General features: G+C 37.8%; 1 protein-coding gene across 1 annotated transcript; it reads right to left on the bottom strand.

Annotated features, from left to right (window-relative positions):
- Window positions 1-630: 630 nt before the first annotated feature.
- On the bottom strand, window positions 631-14,719 carry LOC140333782 (catechol O-methyltransferase-like). Its single transcript, XM_072415679.1, has 5 exons — window positions 14,623-14,719; window positions 10,665-10,836; window positions 7,577-7,770; window positions 5,910-6,041; window positions 631-1,171 (listed from the first exon to the last, which is right to left on the bottom strand). The coding sequence occupies exons 2-5, from the start codon at window positions 10,801-10,803 to the stop codon at window positions 992-994; spliced, it is 645 nt and encodes a 214-aa protein (XP_072271780.1). The 5' UTR covers window positions 10,804-10,836; window positions 14,623-14,719; the 3' UTR covers window positions 631-991.
- Window positions 14,720-18,016: the final 3,297 nt, after the last annotated feature.

Below are 18,016 nucleotides of genomic sequence, written 5' to 3'. Positions count from 1 at the left end.
CTCCTTAATCGCGCAGCTGAAATCTAATGTTAAAAATTCTAATTGACCTGTAAAGGACTGTAAATAAGCACAGAACAGAGAGCAGGTGCGCACTAATTAATTGCTATGATCTCACCATGGAGCTTAACAGATCCTACTTAATCGCGCAGCTGAAATCTAATCGCCTTGATTGGCAGATTCGTGCTCCCTATTGTGAAGGCTGGAATCCGGCTGGTAGTGAGGCGAGTGTACGCGCATACTCGAGTCCGGACCACGGTAATCCGCGATCACTGGCCGCGCGTACGTTCGCGCTTCCAGCGAGCGCGGATTTCATTGATGAATCAGGGGCAATATGTATATATGCAATAATACTTTGTATAAAAGCATGTAAGATAAAGCAATGCATAGTTTTATTGGGCCTTTAATGATCTTAGTGTTCTTCTTGCTGATCAGTCACAGCAGTTAACATTAGGAAAACACTATAAGGTCTCCTGGTTAGTAAAATATCAGTTATTGGGTCGTAATCATACATCTTGGAAGTTCCATGTAGATTCTTAAATGAGAAGCCATTGCTTTGTTCAGTGCTTTCATCTGTGGATATTATTATCTGAGTTGAAACAACATTGTAAAAGGAAACAATAAAACTAGATGTTAGACATGCAAACATTTTATTGATCCAATATTACTGCTTGTCAGAAACATGAGTCGAGTCTCCAGAAAAGAATTACAGTTCTTCAACTAGCCCTGGAGTTGGTTATTGATTTACTTCCCTCAGTAGCAGCCTAATGGTTTCTACAATTACAAAAGTATTTTATTCTAATACATGCTAATGAAAGGATCTGGTTATATATATTTATTTTTGTATAACATCTTTGTTTTGAACATGAATATTTAATAAAAGATATTTTGCATGTTTTTTTGTTTTTATTACTGGCCTGAATAGAGCGGATTTGTGGAAGTGTCTTTTGAGGATTATTATATTATTCAATATACTGTCTGCTGTTGTTTATAACTACCCCCTATACACAGCCTTTTCCAATGCATCAGGCTTATCAGAGTACTCTAAATGAGCTGGAAAGTTGGTGCAGTCATAATGACCACTTGTCCTGACATATTTCAAGAAGTCCGCAGACATCGGGAAGGAAACATTGTCTGCTAATAACACCGATCCTTTTCGGAGTACGCCGCTTTCCTGTACAGGATAAACAAGAAAATAGTTACGTTTTCAGAGTTAAGTTTTCTGCAATAAAACAAATCTAGGGCCACTTCAGACCCGCAAAAAAACACTGCGTTCTGCCATGGGCTCAAACTAAGTCTAAACCTCCTATTCAAGTGAATAGAAGCTGTTGGGAAGAAAAATGAATACATTCTCAATCAGTATTAACACTTTTTTTTCCCAAAATACCTACTAAAAGCATATAAAAAAAAGGTTAAACTGTATAAATGTTATATATTGGTTAAGGAAGCTAAGGAAGAATTATTGTGTGTTAGCAATAAAATGAACAATTAACATTTTGTAAAATCTGTGTTAATGCATAAAAACTAATGTATTTTGTGTTTTAGGCACTGTTTTAAGGTTAAGGTGGTAGTAAAGCACAAAAAAACAGCAATGGACAAAAAAACGGCAAAAAACAACGGAGCACCATGATGCCGTATCATAATGAATGGCAGCACAATACACTGCAAAACGTGAAGGTTGTTGCAGTAATTTGTGAGTTTTTTTGGCCTCCAGCTAAACTAAAATATGTATACACTCATCCCATGGAAAATGCAGAGCTGTCGATATCAATATATAAAAAATAAACACTTTCACCTATTTTCCCAGTAATTGGGCAAGGAAGAAATACATATTCTTGACCAGCGATTGTTTCAGTTTGGTTTATTGTTTATGTTCTTGTATTTTTTCTCTGTTCCCTCTTTACGCCTCTCTCCCCTTCATGGGGCGCCTCCATTGTCCACAATTGTATACTCGGGAGCCTATAGCTACCCCCCTCTCCACCTACCCGGCAACATGGGAAGCCTTTGCTACATTCCTTTTCTATAATACTTTATTGGCTATTAAAATTTTATCCCTCAATGTGCGGGAACCAAACTCTAACACTATGAGGAAATTGGCGTTCAGAGAATTTAAACGCCAGTCTGCAGATCTTATATTTCTGCAACAGACACATTTTGACAGCACGGGTACCTTAACTTTGTCTGTAAATATTACCCTGGTGCTCATATGGCTAACTCTCCACCTAAAAAGTGTGCATGGGTTGCAATTCTGATTAAAGACTCTTTTAAATTCTCCCTCATAAGATCTATTACTGACCCGGAGGGCAGGTACATTATTCTACATGGTACCCTACAAGGGGTGCCTTTAACCATGTGTAACATTTACACTCCTAATGCGGGGCAGTTTTAGTTTCTCACTAAAACACTAGCCCTTTTGGAAGAATTCACACATACTTATTTGATTGTCGGTGGAGACTTTAATTCAATTTTCTCTCTGACTCAAGATAGGATGTCTATGTATACATCCCCTCCACCTCCTACTGTGCTGCAATGCTCCAAGTTTTTTAGGCTGTATGACAGCTGGCGAATTCAGCACCCTACAAGTAAGCAATTTACTTTTTACTCCCCTCCTCATCAAATACCCACATCATACCCGCATTGACTACCTATTCATCAATTTACCACTCCTGAAGAACTGGTTTCTGCTGATATTCACCCCATTTAGTGGTCAGACCATGCCCCGATACTGGAGTATGTCACTGGCGGATGAATGATTTTCTTCTTAAAACTATGGACACCAAACTGTCCCTTACTGCTGGAATACAAAACTATTTCGCCGAGAACAAGGGTTCAGTGGCACACACTTCCAATCTCTGGGAGGCCCACAAGGCGGTCGTTAGGGGCCAGTGTGTGGCCTTGAGCTCCCACCTTAAAAGGGACTCCAACCTGCAGCGTGTCTTAACGGTACAGGCACTACAGACTGCAGAGCAGAAGCTCTCTGATAGACCTTCACTGGGCCTCCTATGGGAGGTGGCTTCCCTCCGCTCCAAATTGAGGGCCCTGGAGCTGAGGAAGGTCAGCTGGATGATGCAGCATACTAGACAGCTTTATTACCACAAAGGCAAAAAGGCAGATACACTTCTGGCACGCAAACTGAGAGATATACAATCTAGTTCCTCCCCTATGGCCATTAAAGACGAGAAGGGGATATTAAGGTATGAGCCGTCCCAAACAGCTTCCCGGTTTGAACAATATTACACCCAACTATATCACACGGGGAACCAGGCGCAGAGCTCCATGGGCTCAACTTTACAAGCCACCATAGACGCCTATTCAGCTGAACTGAATCTCCCCCAGTTGAAGACATAACACCTTTTAGCAAACCAGCTCTCTAAATTTTTACCGGTCCTTGTACACAGGGACCAAACGGGCTTCATCCTATACCCTCATGCCAGTGACAATACGCATAAATAATGTTATTGATATCCTCAACAAACGCAAAACTCCTTTACTTGTCTTGAGTTTGGACGCAAGGAAGGCGTTTGACCATCTCAGCTGGCCTTTCATGTTTTCTATGCTTACTAAAATGGGGTTCTCGGGCCCCTTTGTGGGAGCAATTCGCTCCCTTTACAGTTGCCCCTCTGTCAATTTGTCTCATGCCTCCTCTACAATCTTTTCCATCAAAAATGGGACGCGACAGGGATGCCCTCTGTCCCCCTTGCTATTAGCCCTCAGTATTGAACCACTGGCGGAGAGAGTACACTCTTATCCCAATATTCAGGGTGTTCCAGTGAACGGATCCCCCTACAAAATCTCACAATATGCAGATGATGTCCTTGTCCTCACACCTACACAGCCCCTTACTACTCCCCCGAATTTGTGAACCGAACTAAACGCTTTTAGCATTGTTTCGGGTTATAAGGTCAATGCCTCAAAGACAGAAGCCATGCCTCTACATATACCACCCTTGCACTCTCAGCATTAGAGAATGGTTATTCCTTCATGTGGCAGGAACATTCTCTGAGTCACTTGGGAACTAGGATCACAGCTTCCTATAACCAACTGTACGCTAATAATTTCCCCCCACTGTTTCAGGAGATATACAATTATTTGAATAAATGGAAAGGGCACTCACTGTCACTCTTAGGCCGTACTGTGTCTGTGAAAATGATGCTGTTGCCCAAGCTTCTTTATTTATTTGACACTTTCCCAGTCCGGGTCCCGATTTTGACTTTGAAAAAGTTGCAGGCTGGTTTTCTGAATTTTATTTGGGCACACAAGCGACACAGATTATCCAGATCAGTGGTCTGTACACCCAAAGAATTGGGGGGTCTTGGGGCCCAACACCTGGTTAAAGATTATGTAGCAACTCACCTTCGCTACTTGCCCTCATGGACTATGTTATCTTCTCCCCAGTGTATGCCGAGAATTAGAGGAAGCTTGGATTGCCCCACCTCACCCTAATGTGATGTTATGGAGCTCCTCCATGTTATTAACGGATATAGACCTGCTTTCCCCGATTGCGTTTGTGAGTAATATATGGAGAGAGTATAAGACTTAAGTATGGTCTCTCCTCCCAAGCCTCTATACTTACATCCATTATACACACCCCTTCGCTACCCGATAGTTTATCTAGAAATATGTGGCTTCCGTGGAGGGAGAGGGGCTGTTTCATATTAGGCATATTTTACACCCGGTGGAGAAAAGACTACTTTCCTTTTAGGAATTACAAGACACATTTGACCTCCAACAAACCCTCTTTTTTGCATACTTTCGCATACTTGCAGCAACTTTTCAACAGCCGCCCAAATTTACTACAATCACCCCTTTTGAAAGAATTTGTGCCACCGGTCCTTACGCCAAAGGTCTTATGGGCACCTGGGAAGCCATTTTGGGCCGTGCCCTAGATGGACATGAGTGGTCCAAGCTCTGGGAGGCGGCAAATAAAAGCTCCATATGCACACTTTACGAAGAAAACTAGTACAAAAATTTGTTCTGGTGGTATCACACGCCGGATATGCTGCACAGGCTGTTTCAAGCTGCAGATCCTCTTTGCTGGAGATGTGGATCCCAGCGTGTGACACTGGAGCACATTGTTTGGTTCTGTCCCACTATTTTTAACTATTGGGACATGGTTAATAAGCTAACCATAGAAGTGACCCAGCAGCGGTTCTCCCTGGACCCACTGCACCGTCTACTGGGATTGCCTTTCATGGGCCTCCCCAAACCCACATCTAAGCGTATCACACATATTTTGGTAGCAGCCCGTACTTTAATCCCGGCCAAGTGGAAATCCACACAGCCCCCCTCTTTGGAGAACTTACATGCTTGTATCAAGGAGGTCCATTTGATAGAATATCTTACCGCTCTCCTCAGAAATAATGTTGCTAAGTTTAAGCAGGTCTGGGAATCTTGGGATACCTATTATGCCCATTTACAGGTTTAATGTGTTGATTTGACTCTGTGAGCTCCCTATTCATCATTCTGGTCCCCCCCCCCCCCCTTCCTATTGTCGTGTTTACACCCTACCTGTTTATTTTTATTTTTTGATAATGTTTTGTGTATTCTGGACATTCATCTTTAACTTTCTCACTTTTGGGAATATACTGTTTAGTTTACATTTTGCTGCCATTTTATAAATATGTTATTGGTGGGATCATATTTGATGTACTGGTAATCATCCGGTATACTGCACACTATATTTATATTTTGTCCTTTCTGTTTTTTCTGTTATTGTTTAGGAAAATTCTTAACAAAGTTCAGTCTAAAAAAAAAAAAAAATAAATAAATATACATTCTTGTGCAGGACACTTTTGAAAATGTAGTAAAAATGCTGAACAGATTTCTTTGTATAAGAAACACTTTTTAAAAAACTTTTGGTAACTATATTATAAATAGATATTCACATTTTAAAAAAGACTATATTTCCTTACCTCAAGTAACTTAGTATCTGCTAAATACTGGTCTCCGAAATGATCAATGAACACAAAGTCAAAGTGCTCCAGTCCATGTTCTACTTTTAGTTTAGGAATAATGTGTTTGGTGGAGTCCTGCAATATCTTCACCTACAGAAGAAATAGATCAGTTTGAATTTGGATATATAGACAGAATATATTTTATCCATATAGAGGCCTACTATAGTAACAGTATAGGATGATCTACTGAGATCATTATAAACCGATCTGATTCATGTAAATTAAAGTTCTTAAATATAGTTGTGGGGAATACATTATACCCTTGCCATTACTAAAGTTATAAACCATCGGTAGCTTTGTGAACATTCTACACCATCGTAAAAGTTTTAAATCCTATATAATCCACCTTTTGTGAGCAAAGATCAGGCTGGTTATTTGCATGTAAAGATCACAACACACATATTATTTAGGATAACAAATTAACACATATTTACTGTATTGTTTAGCAGGGGAAGAGAGCAAAGTTAGTTTTTCTTGTTTAAAAACGCTAATCTTTTTTTGAAAAAATTAAAAAGAAGGAAGTTAATTGGGGCTGATCAGGATTTGTAAGCCTTAATTATTGTTATTATTTATACTTTGTTGTAGCAGTGATCACTTAGGCAATACACACTTCCTGGCAATGTAAGCCCATCATGCCCCATTCCCATTCAAAACCACAGACTTATTTTACTTAGTTGTTTACTAAGGTGTATATGTATTACATAAACATACAAAATGTATGGGCAGTCCAAATTTTCCAATGTATCTGTAGTTGTTGTGTCTATTTGTACCCACACATAAAAATGCATCCAGAGGTTTTGTAGGAACTCATTTACTTTTCCTGATTTCTTTGAATTAGTTTGTACCTTAAAGAAAGAAGGAAAGTAAAACACTGCTTACCAGTCACTACAGAGACTACAAACTGGCTCAACATCTACAGATGCTACAAGACCCCAAAGACGGACAGATCATGAACCTCTACAGGCTGAGCACCCAGGGATATCCAAACAACAAACCAAATTAAGGCTTCTGAACTTCCTTTCCAGCCCTATGACGCCTTAAAAAAATTATGGTTGTAGAAAATATCTTTTCATGTAAATTATTAGCCCATCATTAACCTTGCCAACAGGCAAGAATTTCTGCCCAAGTGGCAGCAGTGACATCACGGGGCTGGCAGGAAGTGGACATTCTAATGTGGAACTTTCACTTGGAAGAGTCTGTGCTAGAGCTGTGGTGATAAAAAAAAAAACCCAACAACTAGCTTGGAGAGTGATACACAGTCACAGCACCAGACGTGACGTGACGTAGACCAACCTACAATCCGAAGTAGACTAGACTGTGCCAGTAGTGTGACCAGGGGACTATGGAGGATGAGACCGACTTCCTGCTACGCTTCCCTATTTACAAAGCAGTAAGAGACACTTACTTCCAGAGACTCTCCAATCTCATCCTACACTATAGAATAGAAGAGAAAATTGCACATTCTACTTGCAGAAGGGGATGTCATGGTGTAAATTGTCACACAATAAGTTATAGCTTGTGATTAACACTGTAGAACTCTTTTATGCCTAGAAAGTTTTGAATTAGTATAATATAATTAAATGTTCTATAGTGAATTTCAGTGTAGTTCAATATACCAGGTGTACCTTATCTTTAACTCCAGCAAACTCAATCATCTGTCTGGCCACGTCAGCATTGGCCTGATTTATCTCTATGGTGAACAGCAGAGCTCCAGGCTTCAGTAATCGAGCTATACGGATGGCAGAATACCCACAGTAAGTGCCCAGCTCTAGAACCAAGGATGGATTTGTTTCTTGAAGCACGTTATCCAGGATCAATCCTAAATTTTAAAGTGAAATAACAATAACATATTTACCTGTAATGGAAGACTATCTAGGTTTATAAGTGCATAAAAAAGTGTAAACTAAAACATAAATAATGTAAAATTCAATATTGAGATTACTGTGGGTCCTGACTTCAGCCTTTTCACAACTTTATCCCTGGAATCTTTTGACAGTGCCTAGCCACCTATATGTAATTGTGAGCTTTTAGTTCTACCACCAAGCACTGGAATGCTCCAGGAATGGCTGTTTTTATGCTGAACTAATGAGAATGATTACAGTTGATACAACAGAAGTTATTACTTAGCTTGGTGTGCAATGGAGTAGGTAATTAGTTACACCAGAGTTCCTTTACAATAATGTTTAGGAGGGGGGTTATTCTTTGATCATCTCAGTGATTCTATTTTTATTCTGAACTGTAGCTTTTTTATTTTTCACTTGGATTGTATACCTTCAAAACAGTGAAGACAGATGGAAAATTATTTTTTGTGTGCATCTTCATCTCTGGCTGCAATGTACCAACATGTAAATATTTTGAAGGTGGTAATTCTTTTCTATACCAGTTGTATGATGCTTGATTTGTGTATATATTTTTGTATATGATGTATAAATCATTCTACTTTCTTTAAATGTCTGCATTTTGTATGAAAACTGAATTTTAAATGAATATATTGTCTTTTATTGAATATATTAAACATACAGTATATACCAATCTTCAATATATATAATATATTGAAGATTGGTGGTATGTATGGACTTATGAGTAATTTCAAACAAATAGAAATTGTGGGTTTGGAGCCACAGGAAAGTGTCATCTTCATGATTTTGGTGTAAACAATCTAAAATTGTCATTGCTTTCCTTAGTAGCTAGCAGAATTTGTTATGCATGTGAGTATTAGCGAATAACCTCTAACCAAATGAATTGGCAAATAAACTTGAAAAACCAGCTAGAGGGGCAGTTTGTCTGGATTAGTTGCTACCTATTCAGAATATGTTGATGTTTTTTAGAGATTCCAGGGCTGCTAGCAAGGTAATTTGACTTCAGCTCATAAAGTTTTCTCATCCATTATGGTGGACCATGGCACTTGTTTGGTTAGGAAAAACTTTATTACTTAGGATAAAAAATAATTATATTTAATTGTTTTGGGGGGATGGGGTGCAAATTAGGCTTTTTTTAAATATACACAAGAAAACAAGGATGTATTAAATAGAACTGAAAAGGGTTAAATATATTTATTATAAATGTTTATATATGTTTTTTCTGAAAGATAATTAAAATTTGCTGTAGCAGTTATCTTTTGGAAGTGCTCAGTGTGATCTCATGACCTGGGTCCATTTAATCTTCAGATTTATAATAAAGCCACTGAGGTTTAGGTGAAGTCTCAAATTATGTGAATATATTGTTCTAAAACATGAATTGGTTGCAATAGCAATGTAATATAATCTACGGTAATGTTTAAAGTTTTTCATAAGGAGGGTAATGGATCAAAGTTTGCTTCCAATAACTTAGAGATCCCTAACATAGGGCATCACTGACTGTTGCTAGTCACAAGTCCATATGTAAGATCTAAATAGATTTTTTAATATAATTCAGTATAAGGTTTGCAGTAAACTTTTCAAATCCTGTTTTAAAATTGTATAACTAATATGCTGCCTTAGAAAAACTGGTACTGTAAATAAAATAAATACAATCTTAGATTGGTATGTTTTAGTTGGGGACACTTCAAAAATTTCCCTTACAGTAGGGCTTCTCCTTGCACTGCAAGATATAAATGCTTGTTTTGGTTAAGGGTGGAGGTGCAGAGAATGTTTTACTTACCTTATGTCCCATTTTATTAATAAAACTCTACTGTAGAGGCTCATAATCTGCAAATAAAGTCCCATATGCTGTCCTGCAATACCCTACTTTTCATGATCTTTCAACAGTGAAATGAACAACTAAGACCTTCAGTATACAAAAATCTAGATGGAAACTTAAAATTAAAAAGTAAACACTCCATCTAGGAACTAAGTAATCCTGTGTTGAAAAAAAAAATGAATGCCAGTCATTGACACTTATTTGTATTCTGGTCAGCCACACACAGCCACAATATATTTTGTACAGTCTGCTCATGGTGCTCCATTCTTTCTAAGCACCTCTCCTTCCAGCTCACAAATAATTCTGTGTGTGTTGGGGGTTAACATGAAAATGATCGTGTAAACTTATTTACACTAACATGTTGGAATGCCATACAAGTCTAGACAGTTCTTCAGCATAGACAAATACTACAAAATCTCCCAGTTCTGCAATTGTGTGTTGATGTTTGATGTGTTCTGTGTAATCATACTCCTAAAGCTAGTCCTGGAGACCAAACAAAAAGTAAAGACAAATATATTCATTAGGAGCTCAGACAATAATTAACAGGAAGAAGTCATATTCTTGATCACTTTATCCAAATAAAAAAAAAGTTTTAGGTGGAGTTGGGCTTTAACTTACCTACATTCAGATATTCCAAAAATAAGTAAATAGTTGGACAAAAAGACTGATTTACTCACAGAATTGAGAGTACTCAATAATAATTAAAAAATAAGTAAAAGGGATTTTTCTTTTTGCATAATTGGGCAATTAAAGTAAATTTTTCTAAAATGTATCGTGTGAACATTCACATCATATGTGTTGTGTCATTCCATGTTCAACTGTTTGCAATAATGCGTGTGTTTTCTTCCATAGTGGAAGACATTTATTTTGTTAATATACGCTATAACTCATTACACTACATTTCAGTGTAGCATATGTTCATCCAGCACATCCACTGATTTCCGTTTTCAAAGTGGTCCAATGGGGTATTCATGGGCCAATATTACATAAATCCCTGTGTTCTAGCAGATCAAATTTGAGATGTAATAGAAATACCTTTCTCATCTCCCACATTCATGGCCCATTCCTTTTCTCTGCAATATTTATCGATTTGATCCAGGACACTCTGAGGGTTGCCACGTACTGCATTTTGTAACACAAACTGGAGGATCCTCTGTTCTCTGGTTTCCGCCATAGATACTGCAATGCTTTAGTTTAGTTGTGGTACCTGGGAAGGAGTTAACAAGACAGCAATGACTCATTGTCACCAGATGCATGTTATGTATTTAGCGATATCTCCTATCACAGGCAAAATGCATTTATTTATTTTTGGATACTATTATACCAAGCAAAAGGCATAAGTATAGAAATGTAATGAAGTTTAAAATAAAAAAAAAAGTTGAATCAACAATCAACAAAATTGAAATTTGTGCTGATTCCTACTTTTATTCCTTGCTTGAAGAAACAATTCTTTTTTGCTATCTGGGACAATCAGTTAGCTCATTTCCCCAAGCAACGGGTCCTACCAAGCAATGAAAGAGTGGACCAAGGAAATTTACAGAATGAAGGAGGTCAGTAAGAATAAAGGAGACAGTGGAGAGCCTATAGCTATGTCAAACTCATTTTTTGAAAAACAATCTTTTGTATTGGTGTGTAATAGATTCCAGTGACACTAGAATGAACCAGTGTTGTACACCCATTGCTGATTAGCTCCATAGAGAGTTGATAACAAGCAGGAGGAACCTAGCTGCATCCTACTCAATAGGCAATGACAATGGTTGTCCCCAGTTGGCCGTTTATTGATCCGCCATGTCATCAGAAGACCACTGTACACAATAGATTTTCAGCAGAAATAGTTTCTTTGTACCTTTTTTGTAAAGAAACTAAAACACCCACAAATATTAGTGTTACTGAATGGTTTGTCGATTGAAGTTGCCTGTGTATGGTTTTTTCATCCATCTATGTCCAATTTGTCTATTGTATTCTGTTTGTTGGGTTTAGGTTTTGTGGGTAACACGTTTCACAAGGTACCACATCCATTCAAATAGACAATGCTCTACTGTTGTCCCAGTAAAGATTTTGTAAGCTCCCACACCCTTTTTTGTCATACAATATCTGTAGGTCATGTCTAGCTGAGAGGGAGGGAGAGATCCCTTCCTTTTAATATACTGAATACAGTAGCTCCATGTGTTAATAGAGAGGGACTTGTGGAAATGTATTCATTCAACCCCTATTTACCAACAAAAGTAAAAGTTCTGCTGTGTATTACTGAAATTTCACTTTTAAGTCCAAGCAATAGTCTGAATCAAAATAAGGTTAAAATTTAGCAAATGTAGATTTTATATGTCTATTCACTTACGGATGCTACATATGTTTCAATACATACCTTTACTTAGACCTATAAGAGTTTATACCTGGACCAACTACACCTGGGTTTTTTGCTATAAAAACACACCTAAGCACATTGGCATGTTCCTAAATAATGATGAAGATACTTGAATATAAACTAATCTGAATATAATAACTGAGGTAGTTTTTATTACCTGAGAATACAGGTAAGCTGCTTTAACTCAATCATAAACCTAGGACACTAATGCGGCTATCACTGCTAACATTTAAATTAGTAAATAAATAGAAATGCCAATAAAATTAATGTGCAAACATGCCCATGATGTTTAATTTTGTAAACTTTTTTTACATTGGAAAATTATTACAATTTCATAAGTTCAGTCTGTATATCTTTTTGTACTTTTTTAAATGACCTTTTGTGCATTATTGTTGGACACTAGTAGATGATGCTGTGTCCTCATGTAAAGTGTGTAATAAACATATCTCAGATGGCAAGTGATTGTTACACATTTTACATGAAGACACACTGCCATCTACTGGTGTGACCTGAATATAAAAAATGTTTTATACTTGAGTATATACGGAAATTTTAAAGCAAAAACAAAAGTTGCAGCAACACAATTACTAAGCCATGTATAGCGTTCAATAAATTATCTTTGTATCCATAATGCGGCACCATTATCCATATCCATAATGCAGCACCATTAAGTGGATACAAAGTTGTACTGCAACAAATAAAACAGATTCCACTTCGGCTATATATACCAGTGTAAAATATGTTAAATAAACAAATGATAAATTAATTGCATATGCATGCAATGGGAGATGACAGGCCCCTGTTCTTTATACCTCGTGAGTCTTTAAATTATTACCAACATAAAATGATCAACAAGTCTTAAGCTACATACACATGCTAGATAAATGTGCCTTTAAGAAAGCATCCAACAATGTCAGTAGGTGACGATCTGTTATGATTCTCAGGTGCAAATATATGATCTGTTCTAACAGATTGGCTCTGGGAATTATCTGTTATCCTCAATCTACTATACAGATGTAGACTGATGATTAGACAATAAACGATTGTGCACAAAACCATGCATGCCTGGCCAGACCTTCAAACAATCACATAGTCAGTACAGGGACAGCCTGCCAAATACTGTGAATAATCACACTGTTGCTGTATGTATAGCTTCATTACTTGATATGTCATTCCTTGCAAATGATCGTTCATTAAGCATTGGTAAATGACAGTCATCTATAAAGTGTATTCAACTGTAAAGAATATTTGCATAAGAATGAGTCCAATTTATATTCTCTGACATCAGTGTTGAATGGGGCTTATTGCAAAGTGTAAGGTACGTACACACGTGCAATAATTGTAATTGGAAACAAAGAACTAGCGATCGTTCGTCCGATAATCGTTAACAACAAAAAAAAGTGCACAATGACTGGCCAACGACGCTGAACGAGGAATGTCGCTGGAAACGAACAACCATCCTGGCGGATTTTATTGGTCGACGATCGTTCTATTGTGTGTACGGTCGTTCAGTGATCGTGGATTGTTCTGCAGTACACTTTCTCCTGTACATGTCACTTCCTGCATTGTTCAAACAATTGTATCTAGTGTGTGTACATTATTTGTGGATTAAATTTGACCGATCGTATCGTTACAGCATGTGCAGAATTGTGCACAATATGATCGTTCAAAATAATCATGCATAATCGTTGATCGGTTGTTAATCATTTGTTTTCTAACAATAATTAATGCACGTGTGTACGTAGACTAAGCAAAGGTATCTGTTACTGCTTGCCAGGATTCTAAGATTGCTATCCAGCAAACATTTTGATTTCCTTCCCTGATATACTCTCCTAGGATGTTATTTTTTTAAGACTCAGCTTGAATCCTGCTTCTGGTTACAACATGGCTTAAATCCCAGTAAATGTAACATGATTGCTGCCTTGTCTGTTTCCTTATTAAAGCCCATCAGTCACCAACTCTGATCTGTCTGGTATTAACCACTTCCCTGTTTTATTATTGGTAAATTTGAAAAATGCCTGTACCCATTAAGAAAACCCAAGGTGATCAGTTCCAACCCCCTTTGCATGGATCAAGAGTAAAGACATGCAAAGACAACATGTTCACAAGTGCAAGGCTTTATTACTTACACAAAGGACACTCCAATATCTGAAAATCAGATCCCCTATAAAACATAGACTTTTTTTAATTTACTATATACCACATACCCAGCAACCTTTATTACAACTCATCTGAACTTAAAACAACAGTTTTTTGCTGTATGGGTCATTGGTAAAGCCACAAGAACTGCATGATAAACAGCTTGCACTGTTATTTTGTGGTGTATACTCCTGTCTGTAATCACAGAAATAAATGGCCCTTTGTTTCAGGTCCAGCTGACAAGGTCTGATTAGCAGATCAATATAGATCAGACTTAGAGAAAGATCATATGGTGAGTTCACAGATATCTGCCAGTCTACATTGGCATTACATATTTGACTGCCTTGTTTGCTGGATTTTTCAAAGAAGCATGTTGGAAGACTCCTATTACACATGGCTGTTGTTTTACAAGTAGAAGAAGATTAGTTTCAGATTTCCTACTTTTCATAACATTTGTTAATCCTAATATTTGCAGAAAAATATACTCACAGTTATTGTGTGTGTGCACCTCCCAGCACTCAGTCAGGAAGTAACTCATCACATGCTTTTTTTCTATTATGCTCCAGACCTAGCCAATCTGCTTGCAAGGCAAAATAAACAGTACAGATTGCAAAATAATTGTTTTATTAACTATATCCCTGGCAGATTTAAAGCGGACGTGGAACTATCCCCACTGGGTATACCTTATGTAGCAGAAATGGCATAGGTTTCACAACATATCAAAATGCAGAGCAGATATTGTCACAATCATTTTGTATAAAACATACCAATCATGTACTCAAAGGCTTTAGTTACATCTTACAAATCCTTCCCTTTGATATGGGGCTACTGGAGAAGTGTATGAATAACCATTGCAATATTTTTTTCTGCAATTAATATATCCATCCTAATATATTTTTTAAAGTTGATTCTGAATTCTTTGTTTGTAGCATAGAGATTTCAGTGCAGAAAAGTGCACAAATCTCCCTTCATACATCATCTGATCCCTGATCTTAAAGTAGATCTCCAGCCACCTATCTTTTACAGCTGATCATGGCTCCATCTTAGCCTCTATTTCAGTGTTTCTCAACAAGGGTTTGGGGGAAGCCTAGGGTTGTTCCAGAAGTTGCTAGGGGTTCTTTAAGCAATTAGCAGTTTGTGACTCTCAGGTCATTTTAACTCTGAGCTGTGGATATAGTAATTATAGCAGGGGTTCCCGGAAGGTCTTAAAGTTCTTTCAATGGGTTTCCTCATGTTAAAAAAGTCCAGCAAGCACTGCTGTATTTAGACCTGCCATGGTGCTACACATGTGACAAACAATGACACCATTTATAGGCTTGAAAATTTGTTTGAGAGCATTTACTGGCACACTGTGATAATTATCACCAAGAACTTGCTTTAAATGTAACTATCATAGGGAACTGTTAAATCAGGACTAAATCACCTCTCCTCATTCCATCTGTTACCACTCCACCCGCAGATCATCTCTACAGCAGCCTGCAGCATCCTCAGCTTCCCTTTAGCGGTGCAAAGATATACCTTTTTTTTTTTTTTAGCATCCCCTGCACTTTCTTTGAGGCTGTGCTAAGCTGAATGGTATTTCAGGAAATGCAAGCAGTCAATGAGCAGATAAGTTCCTGGCTCCAAACTTGACCTGCTATTGGCTGCTATGCAGCCTGTTACCTGACCTTTGCCTTGTCTGCCTTCTATTCTGTCCATCAGTCTGCCTGGACTATACCTTCTACTGTCATCTGATTACCTGATCTGCGTTGTCCCTACACTGGAGCCCTCTGTTCCCCGGGGGGCTGCGACCTGATGTTCTCCCACAGCAAATCAGTGAGGTGGCTATTAGGGTCACTGGCCCATCATCTCTTGCAGGTGGTTTGGTAAAGCTTGGGAAGAAAACACAGGGACTCTGTGCCCCAGGTAATCCCGTGTCACCTGCCAGGGGGCGCGGGCCTAACACCATCATTGGTGCTGAATTTTCATGCAGCCTTTTTTTTTTTTAAAGTTCCAAGTCTTCCAAGTTTCCAAGTCTTTAGTCATCTTGGCTAAGCTGGAAAGATGTAACTCCCAGGAAGTTCAATCATTCCCAGCACCCAGGTTACCCAGAACTGTACATTGGGCTGCACATGTACATCTCAGTACATATTGAATAGAAGATTATGAACAGGCAGGTAAGTTTGTTTTATTGCAAAAGAGACCTAGCCTGTCCCTGCTGCAATAAAGAGCTGCCTGTTTACAATTTGATGGTTTTGGTGAATCTAGTTCCAATCTAGTTCATGCTTTAGGGTAAGAAAACTTTCAGTACAACTTTTTTTCCAACCTCCGACTTCCCTTTTGTGTTTCCACTGAGAGATGAAGGCACAAGCATGTACGCACAGTGCTATTCTGTTCTATTTAGAGGGTAGAGGGGATGACAATTGAGTGGTTCCCCATTGTGCTCTCCTACATACTAGTTAACAACGGTCATTTGCCAGGACGGATCAATGAACAATGTTGTACACTGTACACATATCAGATTTTTGCTCAAGATGAAAACCAAATTCATCTAGGGTGACAATGTTTTGACCCTTGTATGTACTGTATGTACAGTAGTCCTAATCCATTAAAACCAATCTTAACCTTTATCCCCTGGCGCTATTGTTACCCTGACCCCTAGCTTTAACCTCTTCTGATCTGTAATTATATTTTCACTGGCAAACTGACTGTCCTGCTGCACCTAGATGAAAAACAAAGCCGCACAGTGATGTCAGTTCCAAAAATCACCTATTTGCCTTTAACTATTGGTGTGTTTGGATACCTGTTCTCTGTGGAAAGACTAATGAAATGAATAATAGATTGTGGTCTTATTTTGGGCTGTGATCACAGTTCTCTATGTTTACTTGTACAGTTTTAACCCTTTAAATGTCAAATTAGATGAAAATAATGTCAGGGGTAAGTTTGAGGTTTTAAAATATAATCTTAGACATCCAAATAATAGAATAAAGCTTCACATACTATTCCTGGGGTCATTGATACAGAGGTCGCTTTGAATATCAGTACTTCTCATCTTATAGAGCAGGTCAGCCATTTGCTAAAAGTTCTGATGTTTTTAGAACAGATAGGGCTATATTTTGGCTTCAAAAAATGAACTTTTATATACATCCAAAGCTTCTTTGAAGTACACACAAAAAATGTATCCAGTAAAATTTGGCAACTGATGGAGAATATATGTACATACACATATACCAAAGAAAAAAACATCATTATACAGTAAATAGTATTAAAAAAAGTGTTAATTGGAATGATAGGTTAATAGGTTTTCAATACATTTTGGGGCACATCTGGCCATGCATTTTTACTGGTTATTCTGTTTAGATGACTGCCTAAAAGAGGTTTTCCAACCTGCTTCCTGGTTTAAAGCAAATAAAACAATAGGCATCCACACTTGCTTGTTTCAATACGAAATGATTTTTGATGCTTCTGCCATAGCAAATGATTAAACCCTCAGTTAGAAGCATAGTACTGCAAATGCGAAAAAAATCATTTACTAAAACATTATCTTGACCGTACATCAAATTTGCCACATGCTATTCAGTTTTTGTTTTGCTCATAAAAGTTGTAAACAGGCAAACTACAGACATGTATGAAATAATTGTCCATGCTATTTAGAGCAAGACTTTTAACCTATAGCAAAGCTTACATTTTTAAATAATTTGCAGAAAGGTCATTATACCTATCTGTACCAGAATATTTGACATATAATGAGCTTCATGTTTGTCAGTAATGTTTGTGGACCTGGGAATAGGCATTAATGTTAACACTATAAATTACAGAGGGTCATTTCTTGGCAGAACAGGTAGTAGGCAAGAGATACTGCTAAGTAAAAAAGATATTTATGGTAAAACTAAAGTAAACTGAA

Source organism: Pyxicephalus adspersus, chromosome 6 (assembly GCF_032062135.1).
Source record: "Pyxicephalus adspersus chromosome 6, UCB_Pads_2.0, whole genome shotgun sequence".
NCBI classification, from domain to species: domain Eukaryota; kingdom Metazoa; phylum Chordata; class Amphibia; order Anura; family Pyxicephalidae; genus Pyxicephalus; species Pyxicephalus adspersus.
Note: the sequence above shows the minus strand (reverse complement) of the source record. Positions and strands in the feature narration are given on the sequence as shown.